The sequence below is a fragment of the Prionailurus bengalensis genome, chromosome B4 (genome assembly GCF_016509475.1).
Source record: "Prionailurus bengalensis isolate Pbe53 chromosome B4, Fcat_Pben_1.1_paternal_pri, whole genome shotgun sequence".
NCBI classification, from domain to species: domain Eukaryota; kingdom Metazoa; phylum Chordata; class Mammalia; order Carnivora; family Felidae; genus Prionailurus; species Prionailurus bengalensis.
This window is the reverse complement of record NC_057358.1, coordinates 20,418,931-20,445,492: the sequence shown is the minus strand read 5'-3', so window position 1 is coordinate 20,445,492 and position 26,562 is coordinate 20,418,931. Positions and strand designations below refer to the sequence as shown.

General features: G+C 36.1%; 1 protein-coding gene across 1 annotated transcript in view; it reads left to right on the top strand.

The window, feature by feature from the left end:
• Positions 1–26,562, top strand: part of DNAJC1 (DnaJ heat shock protein family (Hsp40) member C1) — a 220,852-nt gene that overhangs the window by 51,386 nt on the left and 142,904 nt on the right. The window contains exons 2-3 of the mRNA XM_043563363.1: positions 23,041–23,142; positions 23,633–23,679. Coding sequence (XP_043419298.1) covers positions 23,041–23,142; positions 23,633–23,679 — 149 coding nt within the window. The remainder of the gene's footprint in view (positions 1–23,040; positions 23,143–23,632; positions 23,680–26,562) is intronic.

The following is a 26,562-nucleotide window of genomic DNA, read 5'->3' as shown; positions in this document are numbered from 1 at the left end:
AGTGCACATTAGGAATCCATGTAAGTTCAAAAGAAACTTAGGACAAGTTAAGAGCACCTGTTCTTTAAAATGCCACTTATCTCAGCTTCATTCTCCACTCTTTCCCAATTGGAGACTTTCTAGAAAATTAATATTACTAAAGCACATTTGATTAACTTGGAAGAGTAGCTGAAAGAAATTGTATCTTTCAGTGAGAGGTCAGACTCCACCAGTTGCATTGCAGGCAATACATTTTTAAACCTTTTGCTCACCTTCAATAGTTAAAAGTTTTAAAATCTGGATGCATGTTATGGTTTTTCTTTTCTGTCTTTTCTGTTTACTGCTTAAAAACAAAACAAAACAAACAAAAAACAGAAATAGTTAAAATTCCCAGAAGAGAAGTGAGATAATCCTAACCAGTTTAAGAATGAAGGTTCTTTTTTCCCTCATGTTACCCATGTATTAGAACCAGGAATACATTGTTGAAATAATTTTTGGATTTGAGTATTCTTTTTTTTTTTTCATTCTCTACTTTTAACTGACTTGATAAATGATTTAAAACCATTTCCAGATTCACAAGGGTTATATCCTATTTTGTTTTGAAGTACCCATGTTTCAAGAAGTGATTGCTTTCTAACACCAAACTAGGTTATTCAGTCCTCTAAACCTTTGGGGTTACCTTGGTAATTAGGAGAGTTAATATTCCATATTACTTTATGGAATAATACACAGCATACTTTTATTGTGCTTGTGTCTTGTGTGATTTTGCTTGATGACCAGTGGTTAGAACTAGGTTGATTTTGTTCAAATTTGATTATGGTTTTGCTTAAGTAAGTGTTCATTGCAATAGCCTTTTTTCTTACCTCGTTCTCTCTTCCTAGCAACCAGCATTACTAAATTCTTCAATCTTTTAGGTACTTCTAGCATCCTTTTGTTTTTACTTTGCCTCTCAGTTCACATCAAATTCCTCAGATCACATCAAATTCTCTGTCTACAGACCACTAAGGTCTTCCTCGTCTTTCACAATCATTTTCTGTTGCAACTGCTCATAATCCCCCCAGCCCATTCAGGCCGTGTACTAATTCTTGGAAATATAGATGAAACAGAACTTGGAATTTAATAGCCGATATTTGCTTTGTTTCTTTTGTAATTTCTACAAAGATGGACTTACAAATTATTACAAATAATTCGATGACAGTTTGGTAAACAAGTAGAGTATTGACAAATATGCTAAAGTAAAAAGATTTTTTTTCACGGAGAACTATCAGACCCTGACTAGAACATAATGATCATGGAATAATCTATAAGAAGCTATTGCATAATAAAATGCCCCTGGGGAAACAAGACTTTGAAAATTCTTGGCTTCAGGAGCTGCTAAAATGTATAGGAAAGATACATAGTATCAAAGTATACACTAATACTGATTTTCTTTTATTACTTGCCTGTTTGTTTCCTAAGTCATAGAAATTACAACTACCCTGCAACAGGGAAGATAAATTACTGCAAAATTCTTCTCTGGCTACAGTCCTAAAAGTAAGCACAGAGCAAAGAGGAAGAATAAATCAGGTATCATCTCATACCGTTTTATCTCATGGAAAGCTACAAATGAGGTTTTTTTTCTTTTTTTCTTTGTTTGTTTACTCAGGATAAGGAAAGGGGGGAAGATCAGATGATGCTATGGAATGAAGCTGGTTGGTAGAAAGTTTTTGTTTAATTTGCATGTGATATCTTTTGCCTTTTTTTTCTTTGGAAGAGAAGTTGCTTAAATGTGGAGGTTATATATTTTCTTTTCTTTTCGATTGTTGCTATTTCTTTAAGGAGCTCATTTGGAGAGTCAGATCTACCAAAGTAGTTTAACAGATACAGTTTTCTGAAGTAAAGTTTTTACTGAAATGCACAAATTGATACATTCAGAAAAATGCAAAAATCGTAAGTATTTAGTTGGATGAGTTTTCACAACTAAATCCATCTGTGTAATGACCAAGGTCAAGAAATAGAATGTTACCAGCCTTCTAGAATACCTCCCACCTCCCCACCCCCCCCCACCCCCCCACCCCCCACGCTGCCTTGTGCTCCCTCGTTTACTCTCCTTCGGTAGTCACTATCCTGCTGTGTAACACCATAAATTAGTTTTATCTTTAAAATAAAATCTGTATACACAGAATCACACAGTATATACTATGATTGCTTGACTTCTTTTGTTCAATAGGCTCATAAAACTCAAAATTCATCAATGCTGTTGTGTAGAACAAAAGTTTTACTCCTACTTATTGCTGTCTATGCATTTTCATTGTTTGAAGGTACCCCAATTTATTTACCCAGCCTACTGTTTTTTTTTTTATGTTTATTTATTTTGAGAGAGAGAGAGCGCATGCGTGAGTGTGTGTGAGGGGAGGAGGAGCAGAGAGAGAGGGAGACAGAGAATCCCAAGCAGGCTCTGTGCTGTCAACACAGAGCCAGATGTGGGGCTCAAAGTCACAGCCCTGAGATCATGACCTGAGCCGAAATCAAGAGCTGGATGCTTAACCGACTGAGCTACCCAGATGCCCCCTATCCATTCTATTGTTGATGGATATTTAGGTTGTTTCCAATTTGGAGCTGTTATGAACAGTACATGTATGAACATTTTTGCAGATGTCTTTTGATGAGCATATGGGTATGCACCTAGGAATGAAGTTGCTTGATCATAGGATGTGTGTATATGCAACTGTAGTAGATATTGCCAGTATTCAAATGGTGGTGCTAGTTTATTCTCCCTCTAGCTGTGGTTTGATGGTGTAGTTTCTCCATATTTGTGTGAACACTTGATATTACCTTTATAAAAAGAAAGTCTTTTATTGTTTCGTTTTATAAAGATTAAAAAATTATCTTTTTAATTTTGACCGTTCTGATAGGTACATAGTGGTATCTCGCTGTGGCCTTAATTTGCTTTTCCCCAGTGGTGAATGAAATGGAGTCCTTTTTCATGTGTTTGTTGGCCATTTGGATATAAATATATAGATTGTAAAATATTATCTTTTTCTCTATGTAATATGTAGGGAGAAAAGCTGGGAACTTGAATTTACTGATCATTTTATTCAGTGATTGTCTAGTATAATTTTGATTTTTCACATGTCACTTCTCAAGTTACTAAATTATCAGTTATTTTGCATAAAACTGGAAATATGAAGAAACACTAACATAGAAAAAAGGGTTAAGTTAAATGTAGACATACCACTACATACTTCAGACCTTCTTTTATTTATTTTTTGAATGCTTATTTATTTTTGAGAGACAGAGCTCAAGCAGGGGAGTGGCAGAGAGAGAGGGAACCAGAGGATCCCAAGCAGGCTCCACACTGTCAGTGCAGAGCCTGATGCGGAGCTTGAGCTCACTTACAAACTGCGAGATCATGACCTGAGCTTAGCCAATTGAGCCCCCCCAGGCACCCCAGTCCTTCTTTTTAAAGAACAGCTAGAGAAAATGTACAGACTATTACTAGTTCTTTCTTCTCCGTATCCACCTGTCCATTTTTTCCCCTTAGTGTGACCTTCCTGCTACCTCTGATGAAGAGTTCAAGGCTAGGGGCACCTGGGGGGCTCAGTTGGTTAAGCAGCCGACTTCGGCTCGGGTCATGATCTCACAGCTTTTGAGTTTGAGCCCCACATTGGGCTCTGGGCTCATAGCTCAGAGCCAGGATCCTGCTTCAGATTCTGTGTCTCCCTCTCTCTTTGCCCTTCCCCAACTTGTGCTCTGCTTCTCTCTCTCTGAAAAATAAACAAACATTAAACAATTTTTTTTAAAAAGAGTTCAAGCCTAAAAGAACTCTATACCTTCAGATTATACCCTCATTCTTGTTAATTCAAGCAAAGAATTCCCTTTCCAACTTTTATTACCAATGGGATTTATATATCGTCAAGATTTATAACATTTACATTCAGATGCTTTCAGCTGCCCACGGCCCACCTACAGACTTACTCCTACATCTGCCCTCTCCTTGCTGTTGGAGATGTCCCTGCTTTGAAGGCCAGTCTTTTTCTCATAATTTGAATTTTATCCCTTGCTCTGCTCCCACCCACTCTGGAAGCATACGCTCAGTTATCCCCTATTCACCTGTGTTTAAATTCTTCTCTCAACTGGATCCTTCTCAACCATTCTTTTATTCTTGAAATAAAACTACACTCTCTTCTTTCTGACTTTCTGCCTGCCTCTGGTTCTCTGCCACTAATTATTTACATTTTTTATACTTACTGAGGCCTTCATATCTTACCACTCCATACTTTCTTCTTTAAGCAATGTTATTCATAGTTTGATTTTTCTTCTTGTCCAACTAAATTTCTATAGCTCGCACAAACTACTTTGAGCTTCAGACCTATGTATCCAGGTGCTTAATCGGTAGTTGCATCTGATTATTTCAAAGGCACCTTCTGCTCAGCAAACTCACGGTCTTCTCTGCGCATCCAGTCCTCCTCCAGTATTCCCTGTTTCTGCCAATGGCACCAGTATCCTTACTTGTGCAAGTCTGACACCTACAAGTCATCTGTCATTTACACTGAACCTCGATCTCATTCATCAGTGGAAGTTCTTCAATATCATTTCTTCCTTCTCTTTCCTTCTCTTGCAGAGTCTTCCTTCTCTTTTCCCCACAGGTTACCCAAGGTAAACTCATTGCCACTCTCTTGTATCTCTTACTTGAACTGTACTATGATTGCCACAATTGGGAATCACCATGATCAGGACACTTTCATGACCAGTTAGCCACTGCAACTTGTGCCAGCTCCAGACCTACACCCACCTCACTCAGAGACGTGCCCAGCGTTCCTGAAGCTAGTGGTTAAATACTAGGATCTTTACTCATACTGTCGTCGAAAAACCCTTAACCTTGTTTGCCAAGTGGTCTTTACCTCATTTCTGCATTCTGTATCCGAGTGCATCTGCTGGCCAAATCCATCTCACTTCTAGTTTTTTGCTTTCTATCTCCTGTAATATGAGAAGGTGCTCTAGAAATGCATTGTCAAGGACAGTTAGCCAGCAGCCACATGTGGCTATTTATTTATTTATTTATTTATTTATTTATTTTTTTTAATTTTTAACGTTTATTTATTTTTGAGACAGAGAGAGACAGAGCATGAATGGGGGAGGGTCAGAGAGAGGGAGACAGAATCTGAAACAGGCTCCAGGCTCTGGGCTGTCAGCACAGAGCCCGACGCGGGGCTCGAACTCACGGACCATGAGATCATGACCTGAGCCGAAGTCGGACGCTTAACCGACCAAGCCACCCAGGCGCCCCGATTTATTTATTTTTAATATAATTTATTGTCAAATTGACTTCCATACAACACCCAGTGCTCATCCTAACAAGTGCCCTCCTCAGTGCCCATCACCCACTTTCCCCTCTCCCCGCTGCCACATCAACCCTCAGTTTGTTCTCTGTATTTAAGAGTCTCTTATGGTTTGCCTCCCTCCCTCTCTGTTTGTAACTTTTCCCCCTTCCCTACCCACCATGTTCTTCTGTTAAGTTTCTCAAGATCCACATATGAGTGAAAACGTATGGTATCTGTCTTTCTCTGACGGACTTATTTCATTTAGCATAATACCCTCCAGTTCCATCCACGTTGCTGCAAATGGCAGGATTTCATTCTTTCTCATTGCCGCATACTGTTCCGTTGTATATATAAACCACACCTTCTTCATCCATTCGTCAGTTGATAGACATTTAGTCTCTTTCCATAATTTGGCTATTGTTGAAAGCTCTGCTATAAACATTGGGGAACATGGGCCCCTATGCATCAGCACTCCTGTATCCCTTGGGTAAATTCCTAGTACTGCTATTGCTGGGTCGTAGGGTAGATCTGTTTTTAATTTTTTGAGGAACCTCTACACTGTTTTCCAGAATGGGTGCACCAGTTTGCATTCCCACCAACAGTGCAAGAGGTTTCCCGTTTCTCCACATCCTCACCAGTGTCTATAGTCTCCTGATTTCTTCATTTTAGCCACATGTGGCTGTTTAAATGCCAACCTGTCTCTAAAAGGGAATAAATGCAAAACTGCATTAGGTGAACAACAGATGTTAAATGTTCACTGTTATATCTAGAAGTTGTCTGGGCTGAGCGTTCAGATGAGATCATTCAACCTGCTATTGAAAAATAGAGGAAAGGAAAGGAAAGTTGATATGTGACCATTTTCAAGATATAGAGACTGAGGTTTTGAGTGACTAGTGAGGCACTCCCTGGTACGTTTTGTTCGTCTTTCCAAAGAACTGCCTTTTTTTCCTTTTTTGTTTCACTGCTTTCAGCTTTTATGATTATTCCTATTTTCTTTTGTGTATTGTTATTTTTTTCTACTTTCTTAGGTTGGGCACTTGGTCTATTCATTTTCAGTTTACCCTGTTAATAATAGCATTTAAAGTTACATATATTTCCCTCAAAGTAGAGCTATAGCTCTCCGAGGCTTTGATGTTGAATATTTTCCTTTTCGTTAATTTCTAGGCAATATGTACATAATTTCAACTTTTAATTTGCTTTCATAAATCTGTTTTTTTTAAATCTGTAAACAGCTGAGGTTTTTTTTTTTGTCATATTTGACACTGATAGTTATTTGATTGTTATTTTAAAATGTGAGCTGTAAAAATCACTTTTTAGAATTAAGACTTTCTTTGTGACCAAATTCATTACTGTTTTTTTAAATTTCTGAGCTTGGATTTGGGGTGTTGTGCTGTTTTGTTTATATGTATGTTTGTATGTTTATATCTATGCAAAGTATAAGCATCTTAAAGGTTTTTTTTTTAATCACTCAAATTCCTTATAACTGTGCTTATTTTTGGTTCACTTATGTCAAGTTCTGTAAAAGGTATATTAAAATCTTCTACCCATGATTATTTTTATGAAGTTTGGGAGTTTTTGCTCTTATGTATATGGATTTTGGGTTGTTTGGAGCATAAAAGTTTATGACTATTTTAACTTTTCAGTTGGTTATATGCCTTTTATCATTACCTACTACCACTCTTTGTGGTTAATTTTGACCTTAAGTTCCAATTTTTCTGATAATAATGTCAACACTCTTGCTTTTCTTTTGTTTACTTTTGTCTTTATCTCTGGTTTCAAAAGTCTTTCGGGTTTTGTTTTGTTTGTTTTTAAAGGCAGTCTTTTTTTAACTTTATTTATTTATTTTGAGAGAGAAAGCATGAGAGCATGAGAGCATGACCGCCAGCAGGGGAGGGACAGAGAGAGAGAAGGGGAGAGAGAGAGATTCCCAAGCAGGCTCTGCACTGTCAGCACAGAGCCCAATGCAGGGCTCGAACCCACGAACCATGAGGTCATGACCTGAGCTAAAGTCCAGAGTCGGACACTTAACCAACTGAGCTACCCTTGGTTTTGTTTTTAACTCAATTTGATGATCGTTTGTATTTTGATAATGGAATTCAATATATGTTTATATTTTCTGAGAAATTAATGTTTGATTTTTTTATTCTTATTTTGTCTATAATATTTATGATACTTTTTTGTTTTTTACTTGCTATTGTTGGTTAGCAAAATTTTTTTCTGCTAATTTGGAAGGTTTTGGTGGCTACCTTCTCATTTTTAAAAATGATAATAAAATCTATATTTCTCTTGTGGATCAAAATATAATAATAGCTTTTGTTTCACTACTTATCCTTCTTTCCCTCTTTACTTGTCCTTTTTTTTTTTTAATTTTTGGTTGCTAATAGTTTGTCTCTTATGGCATATCTCTTCTGTTTCAAGAGCACTTATTAAATACATAAAGCAACCAATTGTAATAGATTTAACTATATATTGCATGATTTATTGCTTACCATTATGATTTTGGGGTTTTTTTTTATTAAGGATATTTAAAAACATACACAGAAGCAGAATAATTTAATCTCCCATATGCCTTCTTTAAGATTTCAGCATTTGCCACATTATCCTTTTTTTTTCTTCTGAAGTATTTAAAAATGAATATCGACATTATGACATGCCTCTTTTAGATAAAGGTATTTTGTTAAATAGTCATGATATAATCATCTAGCCAATAAAATTAATAATAATTCCTTAGTAGCACCTACTATGTAGTTCTTAGTCACATATTCCCAGTTGTCTCAAAATGTCAATTTTCACCTTGGTTTTCTTTGAATCAGAGACCAAACAAGGTCCATACATTACATTTGATTGTTCTGTCTTTCAAATCTCTTTAATACTGAACTATCCCTTCCACTTTTTTTCACCTGCCATTGACTTGTTAAAAAGACTTCCTCTTCAACAGGAACTAGTTGCAAAATGTAGTCTAAGATAACTAATCTGGTTACCAGAAGTGACAATTTTGTTTTGCGAATAGTTGATCTGGTCTTCCTGCCAAGTCAGTCCCCCAGTAATTAGATATCAGAAGCAGCTGTTTCTTGAGGCTGCAATCTTTTTTTTAACCTACATTTAGAGAATGCTTACTTTTTTAATCCTGTGGAGAGAGCAGAGGTGTGGCCAACTTAAATAAACATGTTATTAATCCAAATGTGTTTTGGTACAAGTTAAAAATGAGAGGGCAGTATTCCTCTTTTACTGTACTAGGAATTATCTGATTTGTCAACAAATCATTTTTACTGACCTTGACTCCCAAAGGATTTTTATACAGCCTAACCTATCATTGGTTCCTATGTAGAGTTTAATGCTAAGAAAAATCTATTAAAACTATCATGTTATATAAATTTCAGTAGATTTCTCTAAAAGCAATCGACTTTAACAGATTTATAGCAGAACCCAAAGCTTCTCCCTGCTTCTTTTGTAGATTAGCCATAGAAGCCCAGACTTAAAATTTATCGTGAAGAAAACTTACTTTATTCTATGCTATTTATTTATTTTTGCCATGGAAATTATTATTTATCTTTATTTTTTATCAAATTTTTTAAATGTTTATTCATTTTTTGAGAAAGGGAAAGAGAGACAGACATGAGTGGGGGATGGGCAGAGAAAGAAGGGGACACAGAATCCTAAGCAGGCTCCAGGCTCTGAGCTGTCAGCAAAGAGCCTGACACAGGGCTCGAACCCATAAACTTTGAGATCGCGACCTGAGCCGAAGTTATGCATTTAACGACTGAGCCACCTGGCCGCCCCAATCATTATTTATTTTTAAAACATTTTCCTTTTTCAAGTTATTTTGAATTTTATATGCACCTGTTCTAAAATCCCATGGTCCTGAAGATGTGAATACATATCTTAGTATGTATAAGTTTCCTGCCTTATTTTCCCAGTCCACTGACCAGAGATTTCTTCTCAGTGTCTCTATTATTTAGTTCTTTTCATGGTAATTGCATTTATTTCTAGGCGTGTGTGTGTGTGTGTGTGTGTGTGTGTGTGTGTGTGTGTTTGATGGCTTTTTGGCGGAAGAGGGTGGAGGGGGTGGACTCTGTTGACTAATAAATTTAAGTGCAAAGGCCAGAATAAAGAGGACAAAGTTCTTATTAAGACTTCATTTAGTGAGCTTTTAATCAGTAGTACCAAATGTGAAAATGACCAAGTCAGAAAGATTACATGGAATTACTAACTTTGAGACAGTTGATCTTCTGTAGTAACACTACACAAATTAAGATTTCTAGATGTCAACCAGAGTTTGAAGTCCCTCAGTTTTGTGCCTAAATACATAGTTTGGGTAACTGTGGTCTTTTCTCCTTGCTGAATCTGATAGCCAAATATATGTTCTTCTCTTGGATTTAATATCCTTGTGTTTTTTGAAGACAATAGAAAGTTTTATTAAGAAGAGTTTTCTTTGGTCAGATCTTGGATAAGGTCTTCTGATTTTTGTTTTGATTAATTAGTCATGTGTTTTTCTACAGCCTAGCAGACCTAAAAATAGGTGGGTCTCACATTTGTGAGATGAGCGTAAATAGACTCAATTAAATTATGGGCAATCCACTGATATAAATCAGAGGTGAACAAACTACAGTCCAGCCTATGGCTGAAAGCCTGCTGCTACCTGTTTTTGAAAATAAAATTTTGTTTGGACACTGCCCCACGCATTTGTTTTTGTATTCTCTGTGGCTGCTTCCTCACTACAGTGGCAGAGCTGAATAGTTGGAACGAGACCCTTTGGCCTGCAAAGCCTCAAATATTTATTATCCAACCTTTACAGAAAAAGTTTGCCAATCTTCAATAGAAAGTAAAATAAATCTCTCTTAGGTCACCTAGGCAGTGATTTCACAATGCTCTTTGTCAAACTTTTATAAGAATAGACGTTATGTTTTGTTCATCACTGTATCCTCAATGCTTGCACGTAGTAGGTATTCAATAAATGTCAAACAAATCAAAAAATAAGAAATCTCCAAATCCATTTTACTCTGCTCAGTTCCCTAGTTCTTGTGGTTTAAAGCACAAATCCAAAGTAACTTCCAGTCAGATTTGCCAAGTGTAAAAATGAAGGATAAATCGTGACTTTCTAGCCTACGTGTTATGATAATAATTTTCACTTCCTTGGCACTGCTGCCACATACCATAATAAGCACGTCATTCATACGTATTATCATTTAAACATCCCAGCAATCTTTTTTACATTTTACAGCCGAAAAACTCTCCAAAACCACATAACTACTAAATGGCTTAGTTATGTTCACACCTGTCTTCATCATAAACATTGTAATGAATGCAAAGGGGCTAGTTCTGATAGGATCTAGAATATAAGTAAAATTTCTGTGAGCTCTGTCCCAATCAAACAGCAAGCCTACCAGGTCTATACATAAATACATTAGGTGAGAACTTTTTCTTTTACATTAGTACATCTGTCTCTAGAAGAATGGTTCACAGGGAGCAACACATACAGTTTAAACATCTCTGAGTTGAGCTGTATCAGATCATTAGTAATCTTGTTTTGCCAATTCCCAGAGATAACTGCCTCCATTTTGACGTATATAGGATATCTTACATTAGAAGTTGACCAAGGGACACGCCTGGGTGGCTCTGTCGAGGAAGCGTCTGACTTCAGCTCATGGCTTGTGGATTTGGGCCCCGCATCAGGCTCTGTGCTGACAGCTCAGAACCTGGAGCCTGCTTTGGATTCTGTGTGTGTTTCTCTCTCTCTGCGCCCCCCTCCCCCTGCTCACTCTCCATCTCTCTCTCTCAAAAATAAATAAACATTAAAAAAATTAAAAAAAAAAAAAAAAGATAACCAAGGAGTGGCCATAGGATATGCAGAAAAGTCTTTAATTCTAGAAGAGGTACCATGGGAAGTGAGACCAAATTTCTGGCAAGAAATTTTTTGCCACTTACTACCTGTGTAACATTGGGCAGATTACTCAGTCTCAGTTTGAGCCCCAGTTTCCTCATTGAAATAGAGATAGTAGTTGGGGCGCCTGGATGGCGCAGTCGGTTAAGCGTCCGACTTCAGCCAGGTGACGATCTCGCCGTCCGGAAGTTCGAGCCCCGCGTCGGGCTCTGGGCTGATGGCTCAGAGCCTGGAGCCTGTTTCCAATTCTGTGTCTCCCTCTCCCTTTGCCCCTCCCCCGTTCATGCTCTGTCTCTCTCTGTCCCAAAAATAAATGTTGAAAAAAGAAATTTTTTTGAAAAAAAAAAAAAAAAAAGAAATAGAGATAGTTATCACAAAGGGTTGGAAGGATGAAGGGAATTAGCATATATAAATATATAGGTACATTAATATATATATCCTATGTACATCCTATATACATATATATACATATATGTGCTAATTCCCTTTATATATATGTATATTTATATATGCCTATATATATATATATGCACATATATGTATACATATACATACATATAGTGGTTAGAATGATGCCTACTACATAGCATGCAATAAAGGTATTTCTGCATTGTCTTGGTTTTTTAAAAGTGAGATAAAATTCATGAAACATAAAATAACCATTTTAAAGTATACAATTCAGTGATTTACAGTATATGCACAGTGTTGTGCAGTCATGATTTAATTCCAGAACATTTTCATCACCCCAACAGAAACTCTGTGTACATTAAGGAGTCACTCCCCTGTTCCTCATTCTCCCCAGTCCCTGGTAACTACGGATATGTTTTCTGTCTCGATGGATTTGTTCATAAAGTACAAATGTATAGTTAAAATGGATTCATATAACATATGGCTTTTGTGTCCAGCCCTTTTCACTAAGCATAGTGTTCTCAAGGTTTATTCATATTGTAGCATATATCAGTACCATATTCATTTTTGTGTCTGAATTATATTTATTGTGTGTGTAGACCTCTACTGCATCCATGCGTAGGTTGGTGGACATTTGGGTTGTTTTCATTTTTTGGCTATTGTAAATAATGCTGCTGTGAACATTTGTGTACAAGTTTTTGTTTGAACACCTGTTTTCATTCTTTTCAATAAATATCTAGGAGTGTAATTATTAGGTCATATGGTGCTTCTGTATTTATTTATTCTATGTTTATTTATTATATATATTTTCAAGGAATCACCAAACAGTGATTTTGCCCAGTGGCTGCAAAATTTTAAATTTTGATGAAGTATAGTTCTCTCTTTTATCTTTTGTTTTCTATCCCTTTGATGTCGTAGCTAAGAGTGCATTATAAAATCCAACGTCATGCAGATTTACCTCTATGTTTTCTTCTAAGAGTCTTATCATTTTAGCTCTTACACTTAGGACTTTGATCCATTTCTAGCTAATTTGTGTTTGTAGTGTGAGGTAAGGGTCCAGCTTCAGTCTTTTGCATATGGATATCCAGTTGTCTCAGCATTGTTTGTGGAAAAGGCTATTCTCTTCCTATTAAATGATCTTGGCATCCTTGTTGAAAATCAGCTGACCATGAAAGAAAGAAAGAAAGAAAGAAAGAAAGAAAGAAAGAAAGAAAGAAAGAGAAAGAAAACCAGTTAACCATAGATGACTAAGTTTATTTCTGAACTCTGAATTCTTTTATTGAGCTATATGTCTGATCTTGCTTCATGACCATACTATCTTAATGACTGTAGATTTATAGGAAATTTTGAAATTAAGACTTGCAAGTCCTCCGATTTTGTTGTTTGTTTGTTTTCATGATGTTGTAGCTATTCTGGGTCTCTGGCATTTCCCTATGAATTTTAGGATAAGCATGTACATTTTTCCAAAATTCCAGGTAGGATTTTCATAGGGATTGTATTGAATCTACTTGGGAAGATCAACTTGGGAAGTATTGCCATCTTAACAGTATTAAGTCTTCTCATTCATGAAATGGGATATCTCTCCATTCATTTAGATCTTTCATTTCTTTCAGCAATGTTTTATAATTCACATTGTACAAATGTTACACATTTGTTAAACTTATTCCTAAGTATTTTATTCTTTTTGTTGCTGTTGTAAAAGATTTGTCTTAATTTCATTTTCAGATTTTCTTATTGCTAGTGTATAGAAATACAACTGATTTTTATATGTTGATCTGGTGTCCTACTACTTGTTGGATTTATTAGCTCTGATACTTGTTCTGTGATGCTTTAGGATTTTCTTTTCTTTTTTTTTTTTTTTCAACGTTTATTTATTTTTTGGGACAGAGAGAGACAGAGCATGAACGGGCGAGGGGCAGAGAGAGAGGGAGACACAGAATCGGAAACAGGCTCCAGGCTCTGAGCCATCAGCCCAGAGCCTGCCTGATGCGGGGCTCGAACTCACGGACCGCAAGATCGTGACCTGGCTGAAGTCGGACGCTTAACCGACTGCGCCACCCAGGCGCCCCTTTTCTTTTTTTTTTTAAATTTTATTTTTAAGTAATCTCTGCACCCAATGTGAGGCTCAAACTCACAACCCCAAGATCAAGAGTCACATGTTCTTCTGACTGAGCCAACCAGGTGCCCCATACTTTAGAATTTTTTCCCTTTCTTTTCTTTTCTTTTCTTTTCTTTTCTTTTCTTTTCTTTTCGTCTTAAGTTATGTATTTATTTTTGAGAGAGAGAGACAGAGAGAGAGAGTGGGGAAGGAGCAGGGAGAGAGGGAAGAGTGAGAATCTCAGGCAGGCTCTGCACTGTCACCACAGAGCCTTATGTAGGGCTTGAATCACAAACCATGAGATCATGACCTGAGCTGAAGTCAGGCACTTAACCAGCTGAGCCACCCAGGCACCCCTTAGGATTTTCTATATATAAAATCATATCATTTGTGAATGGAGATGATATTAATTCTTCCATACCAATTTGGATGCCTTTTATTTGTTTTTCTTGAGTAGTTGCTCAGGCTAGGACACCAGTACAAAAGTGGTGACAGCAGACATCTGTCTTATTACTAATCTTGGGGGGAAACTTTCAGACTTTCACCATTAAGTATGAAGTTAGCTATAGGTTTTTCATATATGCCCTTTATCAACTTGAGAAAGTTCCCTTCTAGTCCTAGTTTATTTATTTTGTTATCAAATGGTATTATATTTTACCATATACTTTTATTTATTTATAAATAACTAGTCCTAGTTTATTTATTTTGTTATCAAATGGTATTATATTTTACCATATACTTTTCCCATCAATGATGAGATAATGATGTGATTTTAGTCCCTCATTTTAATAATATGGTATATAATGTTAATTTTTCATACATCGAATCCACCCTTGCATTCATGGGATAAATAGCATCTGGTCATGATATATAATTCTTTTTATATGCTGCTGAATTTGGATTACTAGAAATTTGTTGAGGAATTGTGTCAATATTCATAAGGGATATTGGTCTATAGTTTTTCTTTTTTTGTAGTGTTTGTCTGGCTTTCAGTATCGGTGCCCCATAGAATGAGTTAGAAAGCATTCCTTCCACTTCTGTGTTTTGGAAGAGTTTGTAGAGGACTGGTGATTTCTTTAAATGTATATTAGAATTCACTAGTGAAGTCATCAGATTTTGCAGTTTGGGGCTTTGTTGGATGTTGAGGTTTCTTTTTGGTTTTGGGTCTTTAAAACTAATCAATTTCTTTATTGCTATAAGTATATCCAGTTTTTCTGTTTCTTCACGAGTCAATTTGTGTGTTTCTAGGAATTTGTCTATTTTGTTTGAGTTTTCTAATTGCTTGGCAAACAATTATTTATGCATAGTATTTTGTTTTTAAAAAAATGTTTATTTTGAGGGGTGCCTGGGTGGCTCAGTCATTGGGGCATCCAACTTCAGCTCAGGTCATGATCTCATGGTTCATGAGTTTGAGCCCCGCATAGGGCTCTGTACTGACAGCTTAGAGCCTAGAGCCTGCTTTGGATTTTGTGTCTCCCTCTCTTTCTTCCCCACCCCCTGCTCATGTTCTATCTCCTCTCAATAAATAAAAGCATTAAATTTTGTTTTTTAATTTTTAAAAATATTTGAGAGAGAGAGAGAGAGAGACAGTGGGTGTGAGCAGGGAGAGAGAGAATCCTAAGGAGGCTTTGTGCTGTCGTCACAGAGACTGATGTGGGGCTTGATCTCACAAACTGTGAGATCATGACCAGAGCTGAAACCCAGGATATTTAATGGACAGAGCTACCGAGGTGCCTCATGCATAGTATTTTTTCACAATTGTTTTTATTTCTGTAAGATTGGCAGTGATGTGTCCCCACTTTTAGTCCTGATTTTAATAACTTGAATCCCCTCTCTCATTCAAGTATAGGTTTATCAATTTTGTTGACGTTTTCAGAGAACCAACTTTTGGTTTTATGGAGTCTCTCTGTTGTTGTTCTGTTCTTTATTTCACTAATCTCTGCTCTAATCTTTATTATTTCCTTTCTTCTATTTGCTTTGGGTTTAGTTTATATTCTTTTTCTGTTTCCTTAAGGTGGAAGGTTAGGTTGAGATTTTTTAAATCATTGTTTTATAGCTGTAAAATTCCCTCTGAGCACTGCTTTTACTGCAGCCTAAGTTTTGGTATGTTGCAGTTTTGTTTTCATTTATATCAAAGTGCTTTCTAATGTTTATAGTGATTCCTTTTTTTACTTTATACAAAATTGAATACCATGATTTAATTTACTTCTTGCTTAATGCTTAGTCATATTAAGTTAGAAAAATACTTATAAATAACTATTAATGTTAATGAATTAAAACCTCCCAGAATGAGTAAATCCAAAAGGAAATGATATGATCTCGAAATTTAATGACCTTTCCTGTTTCATTCACAATCTAAACATCCCTGGAAAAAGATTCTCTAGAGTTTTTCAGTTTTGTTCTTCAAGAACACAGTTTTCTAGGGGCGCCTGGGTGGTTCAGTCAGTTGGGCATCCGACTTCGGCTCAGGTCACGATCTCGCGGTCCGTGAGTTCGAGCCCCTCGTTGGGCTCTGTGCTGACAGCTCAGAGCCTGGAGCCTGTTTCAGAATCTGTGTCTCCCTCTTGCTCTGACCTTCACCCATTCATGCTCTGTCCCTCTCTCTGTCTCAAAAATGAATAAACATTTAAAAAAATTTAAAAAAAAAAAACCACAGTTTTCTAGACTGTTTCTGTGTTCTTGTAACATGTACACAATTATCTTATAGAGAGGTAACATAATGGCACTTGTCATTCATATATAAGTTGTTTTTGGTGGGGTTTTTTTTGACTCACTGGTTGTTCATGAGTGTGTTATTTCCACACATTTGTGAATTTTCCAAATTTCCTTCTGTCATTGATTTTTAATTTTATTCCATTGTGGTTAGAGAAGATGCTTTGTATGATTTCAGTATTTTAAAATTTATCTTGACTTACATTGTGGCCTAAATTCTGGCCTATTATGGAAATGTTTCATGTGTATTCTGCTATTGTTAGGTAGAATGTTCTGTGGATGTCTGGTAGGTAGGTCAACCAGTTGGTTTACTGTTGTTTAAGTCTTCTGTTTACTTGCTAATGTTCTGCCTAATTTCCCTGGACATTATTGAGAAACTGGGGTATTGAAGTTTCCAATATTACTGTACAAATGCTCCATTTCTCCCTTTAAATCTGTTAAGTAGTTGCTTTATATGTTTTGGGGCTCTGTTGTTAGGTGCATATCTGTTTATAATTGTTATAACATCTTGATGCATTCATCTTTTGTCATTATGTAATGTTCTTTTTTGTCTCTTGTAACCATTTTTGTCTTAGTGTCTGTTTTGCATGGTGTTAATATAGCCATCCCAGCTCTCTTTTGGTTACTCTTTGCACTTAGTATTATTTTCCACCCTCACATTTTCACTTTGGTTCTAAAATGATTTTCTTATAGGCCCCATATAGTTGGAGCATGGTTGTTTTTAATCCATTTTGCAAGTTTCTGCCTTTTAATTGGAGAGCTTAATCCATTTACATTTAAAGTAATTACTGATAAGGAAGGACTTACTTTTACCACTTTGCTGTTTGTTTTCTATATGCTTTTTATCTTCTCTTTTCCTAAGTTCCTCCTTTTCTGCCTTTTTTTATGTTAGATTTTTTTTCTAGTGTACCATTTGATCCAGTTTTTATTTTACTGTTGATCTCTTTGTGTTTGTCGTGGGGATTACAGTTAACATTTATTTATAGCAATGTAGTTTGAATTAATACGTATTTAAATCATATAAAAACTTTGGCTCCTACAAAGCCTATTCCTATTTCCTTATGTAGTTATTGTCCCTGATTACATCTATATACATGTATGCCTATAGACATAGATTTATATCATTGTCTTCTTTTACATAGATTTATAATTATTGCTTTAGTTGTTGTCCTTTAAGTTGTATAGAAAAAAATTGAAATACTAACCAAAAATACACAGATGTTGACTTCTATATTTATCTATATGTTATCTTTACCAGTGTTTATCTCTTCATATAGATTTGAGTTACTGTCTAGTATTTTTTTTTTCCTTTCAGCCTGAAGAACTCCCTGTGGTATTTCTTCCTTAGCAAATCTATAAGTAATAAATTCTCAGTTTTTATGTAATTGGAATATTCATTTCTCTTTCATTTTTGAGGGATAGGTTTGCTGGACTTAGAATTCTTGGATAAAAATTTTTCTTAGCACTTTAAATATGTCATTCTACTACTTTCTGGCCTCCATGGTTTCCTATGAGAAATTAGCTGTTAATAATGTGAGGATTCTCTCCCTTGGACTTTGTTTTTTAACAATTTGATTTTTATGTTTCTAAGTGTGGCTCTCTGAGTTATACTACTTAGGATTGTTGTAGTTCTTGGATGCATATGTTTATGTCTTTCATCAAATTTTGGCTGTTTTCAGGCATTTTTTTCTTCAAATATATTTTTTTCCATACCTTTCTCTCTTCTTCCTATTGGACTTCTTATTGGATTTCTTCCTATTGGACTCTCTTCTTCCTATTGGACTTCTTCCTGTTGGACTCTTCCTATTGGACTTCCTATTGGAACTCTTTATGTGTTCATTTTTCTTCATTCTTCTTTCTGCTCCTCATATTGGGTAATCTCAATTTGACCTATCTTCAAGTTCATAGATTCTTTCTGCTCAGCTCTGTTTTTGAGCCCCTCTAGTGAATTTTTATTTTCAGTTATTATATTTTTCAAGTCCGCAATTTCTATTTGGCTCCTTTTTAAAATTTCTGTCTCTTTGTTGAAATTCTCAATGTGGTGAGACATTACTTCTTTGTATGTGCTTGAGGATATTTATTAAAAAAAATTTTTTTTTCCACGTTTATTTATTTTTGGGACAGAGAGAGACAGAGCATGAACGGGGGAGGGGCAGAGAGAGAGGGAGACACAGAATCGGAAACAGGCTCCAGCCTCTGAGCCATCAGCCCAGAGCCCGACGCGGGGCTCGAACTCACGGACCGCGAGATCGTGACCTGGCTGAAGTCGGACGCTTAACCGACTGCGCCACCCAGGCACCCCATGCTTGAGGATATTTAAAATAATTGACTTAGGGGTGCCTGGGTGGCTCAGTCAGTTAAGTGTTGACTTTGGCTCAGGTCATGATCTCACAGTTCATGAGTTCAAGCCCTGCGTTGGGCTTGAACAGCTGTCTGTGCTGAGAGCTCACAGCCTGGAGCCTGCTTCGATTCTGTGTCTCCCTCTCTTTCTACCTCTCGCCTGCTCACACTCTGTCTCTCTCTCTCAAAAAGAAATAAACATTAAACAAATTTTTTTAAAAAATAGTTGACTTAAAGTCTTTGTCTAGTAAGTTCAATGTCTGGGCTTCCTCAAGGATAATTTGTATTAATTTCTTTTATCACCATACTTTTTTGTTTTCTTTGGATGCTTTATGATTTTTAATGAATACTAGACATTTAATCAGATTCTCTCACCCCACTAGGGTTTTTGTTTGTTTTTCTGTTTTTTTTGCTGCTTGTGGTTGTTGTCTGCCTAGTGACTTTTTTAAACTAATTTTGTGACATGTATATGTTATGTGTAGCCACTGACATCTCTGTTTGATTTGCTTAGTGGTCAGCTAATGATCCAGCAGATTTCCTTAAAGGCCCAAAGCCAAATATGTGGGGGGGGGGGCGGAATTAGACTTTGCTAGGGGTAGATTCTGTGTGTATGTTGGGGCATGCCTTCAGCATTCAGCTAGGTTTACAACTCTCTTCAGCCTTCACTTTCTGCTTGTGTCCAGGCTAAAGATCAGTAAGAAGTGAGAATTTAGAGCCTTTGCAGGTCTGAGTATGTACTCCACCTTGGGCATGCACATGGTCTTCTGGTTTCCAAGGAGTATGTGGGAGCTTTTCAAAGGCCATATTCTCCAAAGCATCTCATCAGTCTTTCCTCCAAAGCTTTTTGATGTGTCTTTGTATGGCCCAACTGCTATTCCTTGCCCCCTTTGGCACTGGCTAATAAATTTGCCATTATGATTTAACAAGTATCTTAGGTAATTAATTGCCTCTTTGCCTTGGAAGAGTTCTGAGTTTGGTAAAATAAAGGTAAGCCCTTTACACAATCCATCAGGGAACCAACAAGCAGACCAAAACAAACAACCATGGTTCTTTAAGAACCACCTTGCTTCCTTCAGCACTTGGGAGCCCACACCAAGAACTCAGATTGGTGTCTTCAAGACACTGAGAATCAGCTGCCTTTTTCTTGTTTAAGTAGTTTGCATAGTTGAGATTGGGTCAATTCTGACCGCTTTTGCCAGATTATTTGCTGTTTCTGTGCAGGGACAGGCCCTTGCAGTTCCCTACTCTGTCATTTTTGCTGATGTCCCATAGCATTGTTTCAATTTTGACAAACATATCACTTTCATAGTTTTATTTTAAGAATGTTCATATGTACCTTCTTTACAGAGGTCATCCAAACATTAAGATAATTCATGTTCAAGTTGCCAAGGAACCATATCATATTTAGAAGGAAAAGAATTCTGCTAATTGACCTCTGTAGATCTACTGATGTCAACAGTGTTAAAGATAGCCAGTTCACCCACAGCCCTATCAAAAACTTTTCTCTGCAAGCCAGAGAGATAAAAGGCTAATCTACTGAGTATAAGAGGTGAATGTTCTAACATTCAGGTCTCTAGTAGAAATATTATGTAAAATGTTAGAAAAGTTAACACATATTAGGGTCTTTACCTGTAAAATTGCAGTTGAGGCCCACCTGGGTGGCTCAGTTGGTTGGGCGTCGGACATTAGCTCAGGTCATGATCTCTCATTCTGTGGATTCAAGGCCCACATTGGGCTCTGTGCTGACAGCTCAGAGCTTGGAGCCTGCTTTGAATACTTTGTCTCCCTCTCTGTCTGCCCCTCCCCTACTTGTGCTGCATGTGTCTGTCTGTCCCCCCACCCCACCCCCCGCCCTCTTTCAGAAATAAAAATAAACATAAAAAAATTTTTTTAAATAAAATAAAATTGCAGTTGAACATTCACATCGTAGTTATGGGGATGTTTTCCACATGGTTTATCAGATCAGTATGAATCTAACAGTTGTTCTCACTGCCTTCCCAAAGCTGTAGCCTCTTACAAAGTGACTCAACCCAAATCTACTAACTGAATCTAAAGAGCTAATATAGAGATCTCTGATTCTGATGCGGCATTTTTTAGGTTTGAATTCTGTTTTCATCTATTTACCAGCAGTATCAATTTGAGCAAGTTACTTAACCTCTCTCACCTCATCAGTAAAATTAGCCTAACAACAACTATACTTACCCTGTAGCTTTGTTTTGAGGATGAAATAAGTTAAGATTCATTAAGTAATTTACTGAAATTAAATACATCCATAAGCTAGTTTGAGGTGAAGCTTATCTAGAGCATGTCTTTTAGACAGGGAAATCCTCAAATTTTTCAGTTCTATGCACACAGGGTGGAGCTAATTGGTGAAATAACCATACTGGACAGATTCTCAAGAGGAAAAAGTCAGACAATATTTGTGGGTAGCCTGAGATACTCATTGCTTAGCCAGGAGAGAACTGTCTATATCTACAGCTGGGTGCAAAACAAAAACATGAGGTTAGGGAACGGCATCCTAATGTGTAATGATCTGGGGGACCAGGAGGATGGGCCATGATAGTGGGAGATAAAGCTAAAAAGATTGGAAAAGACAGATGATGAAGGCACTTGGGAGTTACTGAAGGGTTTGAAATAGGAGAGCCATCTGGCTACATTTATATTTAGGGCACATATTGTGGCAGGAAAATGGAGAATTAGAATCAGCATGGTAAGACTAGAAGGAGGAAAATGCCTTAGGTGACTATTAGTTATTTTTATTTTTAAATATGCAGAGGTGTTTCATAATGAGCATGAAGTAATTTTGTAACACAAGAAAATACATGTTTTATTTTGTAAGAAATCTACTTTTGGAATTGTTCTATGATACAGTCCCAATTTAATAAAATCCAAAATTAAAGTCCCAGCTAGAGAACAGTTACTGAAAGACATTTGTCCTCTTTGCTCAACAAAATCTCCATCACAGATCTTCAGTAAATAATCATCCTCTTCTATTGCATGTTACCTATTAAGTATAAGGAACACATCATTCTGTCTAGCAAACTAGAATGAAATTTTAACTGTATGACTAGCAAAACTTACTCTGCTAACTTTATATCTTCGCAGTCCTCTATAAGTCACAAGAATATTCACACCTAAGCTAAAATTGTTAACTAGAGTGACACCCAGGAGCAGTAAGCCCCAGAAAATTGATAGTGAAAATAGTGGTTCATAAAGAAAAGCTTTACAAATTCTCACTTTGCCTCTCTCCAGCTCTGTTTCTTTAACAGCTATTTAGTCCCAGGTACACAGATTTTTTTTGTGTGTTTTGTTTGGATTTTGAGTCATTTGGCCTTTTTTCGGACAGTAGTTTTAAGAATTGGACAAATTTTCAAGTATAAAACAAAATAAATTTAATAAACAACTCTATTATCATTTTGTACTACTATGAATATGCTAGTTAATAGAATCATTTTGACCTAGCTGGAGATCAAGTTTTAAGCCAATTTGACATTGTGTTCATTGTTATTGTCATATATTTTATGCTGGCTATGTGAAATCATGTTTTCCGAGTTTATCTGTACACACAGGATTACATAAAATGTAATTTTAACATCTGCTGAATCCTGCATACCCTTACTGAACTATTGTGACCTTTTAAATATGTCTAAATTGTATATAAATAGTGGGCAAATTTATTTTTGCAAACTAGACTGGAAACTGGACCCCACTGAAAACACCCAGGAAACACTAAAAAAATGTTAAGTATAATATACACAACTACATCTAATTATAGCTATTTTGGATAAATGCAAATGTAACTGCTTTCAAATAGGCATACTTTTGACATGTGAAATTGAGATTCCATAGGTTGTGGCTCGATGGTAAATTCAATATAAATAACAATGAAGAAACCACATATGGTAAGCCTGGGATTCAGAAATTGGCTTTAAGATTCTCAAATAAATAAAGACCTTCTTTGAAGGCACATGGATGTATTAATTTTTAATTTGTTTCTTTTTGATCTCTTAATTACTGAAAAAGATTTATTGGTTAATTTTAGGAAGGCAAGTGTTTGAAAAGTTTTGCCAAATACTGTCTTCTTTAAATGACTGTATGGTAATGAAAAGTTAAGAGGAGAGCCAAATTAGATTGAATAATTGTTCAGTCATGTGGGTCAGGCCAGTTGCATAGCCTGGTTGTTAGACTGATTGCTCAAATTACATTGCCTGGGGTCCTGCACTTGGTTGGCTGTCTTCTCAGATCTTAACAAGGTTCTGGGAATTTCTTTTTCTGACAACGTTTGCTTTGTGTTTTTCCCCTCCCCCTACCACTTCCAGGATGCTTCATCTGCAGACATTAGAAAAGCATATCGTAAGCTTTCACTGACTTTGCATCCAGACAAGAATAAAGATGAAAATGCAGAAACTCAGTTTAGACAAGTAAGTGAAGTGTGCTATTAATATATTTTGTAACAGATTTATAAATAAATGTTCTCTAGTAGAAATAGTAACTTATAAATGTAGAACATTTCTATTTGAAAATGAGGTTGTAGTTTAGGAATATAATACCATGTTTATTCATTTTTTTACAAAATATCACCAATATTTTTTTATATTAGAACTCTAAATAATTGGAGGATCATAATTGTCATAATTTTCTTGTCTAAATTATAGCTTTTGTTTTTTAAAAAGCACATTTTAATAATTACTTTTGGATCTTTCACAAAGATTTATTTTGGTATCAAGCATGTTTTAACCTCTGAAGATCCTACTAAAAACATAAAATGTTACATATAATTAAAATTGTGTCTGTTCATTGTATATATGAGCACCCAGGGTTTTCTCCTTGTGCATTATAATGTGTTCACTTTCCTAAGTGATTTCTTATAGTTGAGAGTATTTTTGTTTTAAAGTGATGCTTTTATTTTAGTTGGTGGCCATTTATGAAGTTTTGAAGGATGATGAACGAAGGCAGAGGTGAGTGTTCATTTCTGCTTTTGAATTAAGGTGTTGTAGTTTGATGTCTCAGTTTATAAAGGAAAGAACTGTCTCACTAAACATTATAAGCTAGTGTTTTATTTTTGTTTCTTCCTATGTTTAGAGCAGAGTTTATTATATTCAGAATATTCACTGGGTTGATTCCATACTCATAGACTTCAGGATCATGAGTCGTAACATTAGCAAGTCATGGCTCCGTTAGATATGATTTTTAACGTGAGTGTCTATGCTTTGGGAAATACAGATACCACTTGACTTCAAACAAATGCCCAGTCATTTTTGATATATCAGTAATAACTCCTATCTATGCTTGGTGGTCTTTTTATTTTTCTTATTCCTTGAATGTTTTGGAATTAGGTTGTCAGTGATAGTCGCATTATCACAAATTCTTGGTATTTCCTCACTCTCAAAATAAACCCTGATATTTGTGAGAGAACAGACATGTATAAGTCTGTAGAAAATAGGTGTGGAAGAAAAATGTTTGCTTCTTTTTCCTATTTCTTTTGCCTTTTTCCTTTCTCTTACTCTGTTCCGGTGATTCTGCATTTAGGGTTAAGCTTCGTAGTGGAGGCAGCGCCCTCACTTTGAGACTTCTCTGTGCCCTGTTCGGAAGAGGAAGAGTAGTAATATATTTATGCAGTGGTTTATAGTGCCAGTGACAGGAGGAGATTGCAGAGAGGCCCCTTTCCTCTGCTCCTTCAGAATGTGTGGAATGTATAGACACTATTGCATTGGGCTTCAGAGTTTCTTAAGTCAGACCCACAGTAAGAAGTATATTTGCCAAAAAAAAAAAAAAAAAAAAGTATATTTGGCATCATGCCTCAGAACACACATACACGTTCACATACCGGAAGCAAAAATTCCACAAAATACTTACAGTATATGAAACAGACTGATATGTTCTATTCTAGACTAGTCTAGACTAGCCATTTCTTCAAAAAAAAATTCTTCAAATGTATTATCTGGAATTATTCTGTGTCCTAAAACGTTAGCTACTACTCTTGGTTCTCATCTTAACTCTTTAATTTGAATACCTCAGTTTGTCAGATTGCAAAGCAAGAACTCAAGATATTCTCTGTAAGTGTTCTTTGCTTTATAACAAGGGCTGGCATTGGTCCAGATACCATAGCAGACATTCCTCTGGTTTGAGATAATCCATAGTGTTGAAAGAGTCCTAGAAGTGTGTTGAAAGAAGTGTTGGTCATTCTGTGCATATTTTCTAGTCGGTTTCTCTCACTGAGCCCCTAGTTTTATTTCACACATCAAGAATGTGTCTGTAAAGATAGCTTTATTTAGTCTCCCTACATCTTTGGCATTAGATTTTGTCTTTTTGTTTGTTGTTATCTTAAAGGTCAGTAAACTTTGTAACAATTTCTTTCTGTTGGCGAAAAATCATTTGTATCTTTACAGAACAAATCACTTCTTATGTATAAAATGTTTCTTCGTTAATGTATACTCCTCTAACATTTTCTTTTTAGGATTTCTTCTCTTTGCAATTTTTTTTCAATGTTACTTGAAAAAATGGATCTGACAGTTACACAAACAGCTGTAGTATTTATACCCCCTGAGGCACAAGTAACTCTTTGGTAACTGGTTTTCCTTGAGGCAAAAGTCTTAACTAATCAAGCTGAGAATCACTTCTCTAAAGCTTGTGCCTGAGGCCAGGTGACCTATGTGTATTTAAACGTATATGAGAAATGCACCTCTACAGACAATTACCTGATGTTTCTGATTCCTTTAGGAAAAAAACCCCAGTCGTCATTTTTATCTTCCAAAAGAAGATTGCCTTATACTGGTATTAAAAAATACTCTTTGGTATCACAATTATTTATTATAAATATTCATTAAGTAAGTACTTTTAAATGTGTAACCTCCCAGGAATTTGCAATTTGGAAAGTTGTCATATGTGTTTCCCTATTTATTCCCCTTACAGGTAATTGTGCTTTCACTTAAATCAAGTGCGTGCTTTAAATTTTGGTAGGAAAGAGAATAGCGATGGAAGTAGATAAAATAAACTGGATAACCTTTTTCTTTTTTCTTTTTAAGTAAAAGACAGATTTTATTTTTAAACAGCCTTACTTGGGTATAATTTGCATACCATAGAAGTCACAGATTTTAAGTGTACAAGATAATGATTTTTATTTAGTAAATTTACACAGTTGTGCAAATCACCACAATCCAGTTTTAGAACATTTCCATCACCTCAAAACATTCCCTCAAGCCCGTTTGCAGGCAGTCACCACTCTGATCCCAGATCCAAGTGATCACTGATCTCCTTTCAGTGTTTGTAAATTTGACATTTCTGGGCCTTTCGTATTAATGAACTCAAGTAATGTGTACGCTTTTGCATCTGGCTTCTATCATAATCTTCTTGAGGTACACCCATATTGTAGCATATACCAGTAGTTCATTCTTTTTCGTTGCTGAATCATATTCCATGTCATATACCACTTTTGTCTATCCATTCACCAACTGATAGACATTTAGGTTGTTCCCACTTTTCAGCTGTGATGAACAATGCTACTATGAATATTCACATACAAATCTTTGTGTGAACAATTTTTTTTTTTTTTTACTCCTCTTGAATAGATTCCTGGGAGTGAGAGTCTGAATAAACTTTCAAGCCTTTTTTTTTCCTCCCCAAACCATAGACTACATTATGAAAATAACAAGTCTGCCTGGTTAGTGGAAGGAAGCTTAGCATAGCAGCCTTTTCTAAACTCCAGAGGTAACTTGGTTATTTTGGGGAATAGCAGCTCAGCTATATTCTGACATAAATTTCTATACAAGTATCCTGAGTGTTAGAGGAAATGAAGTCCTGAGTAGATACCAATCATTACATAGAAACACTAGATTATGCTT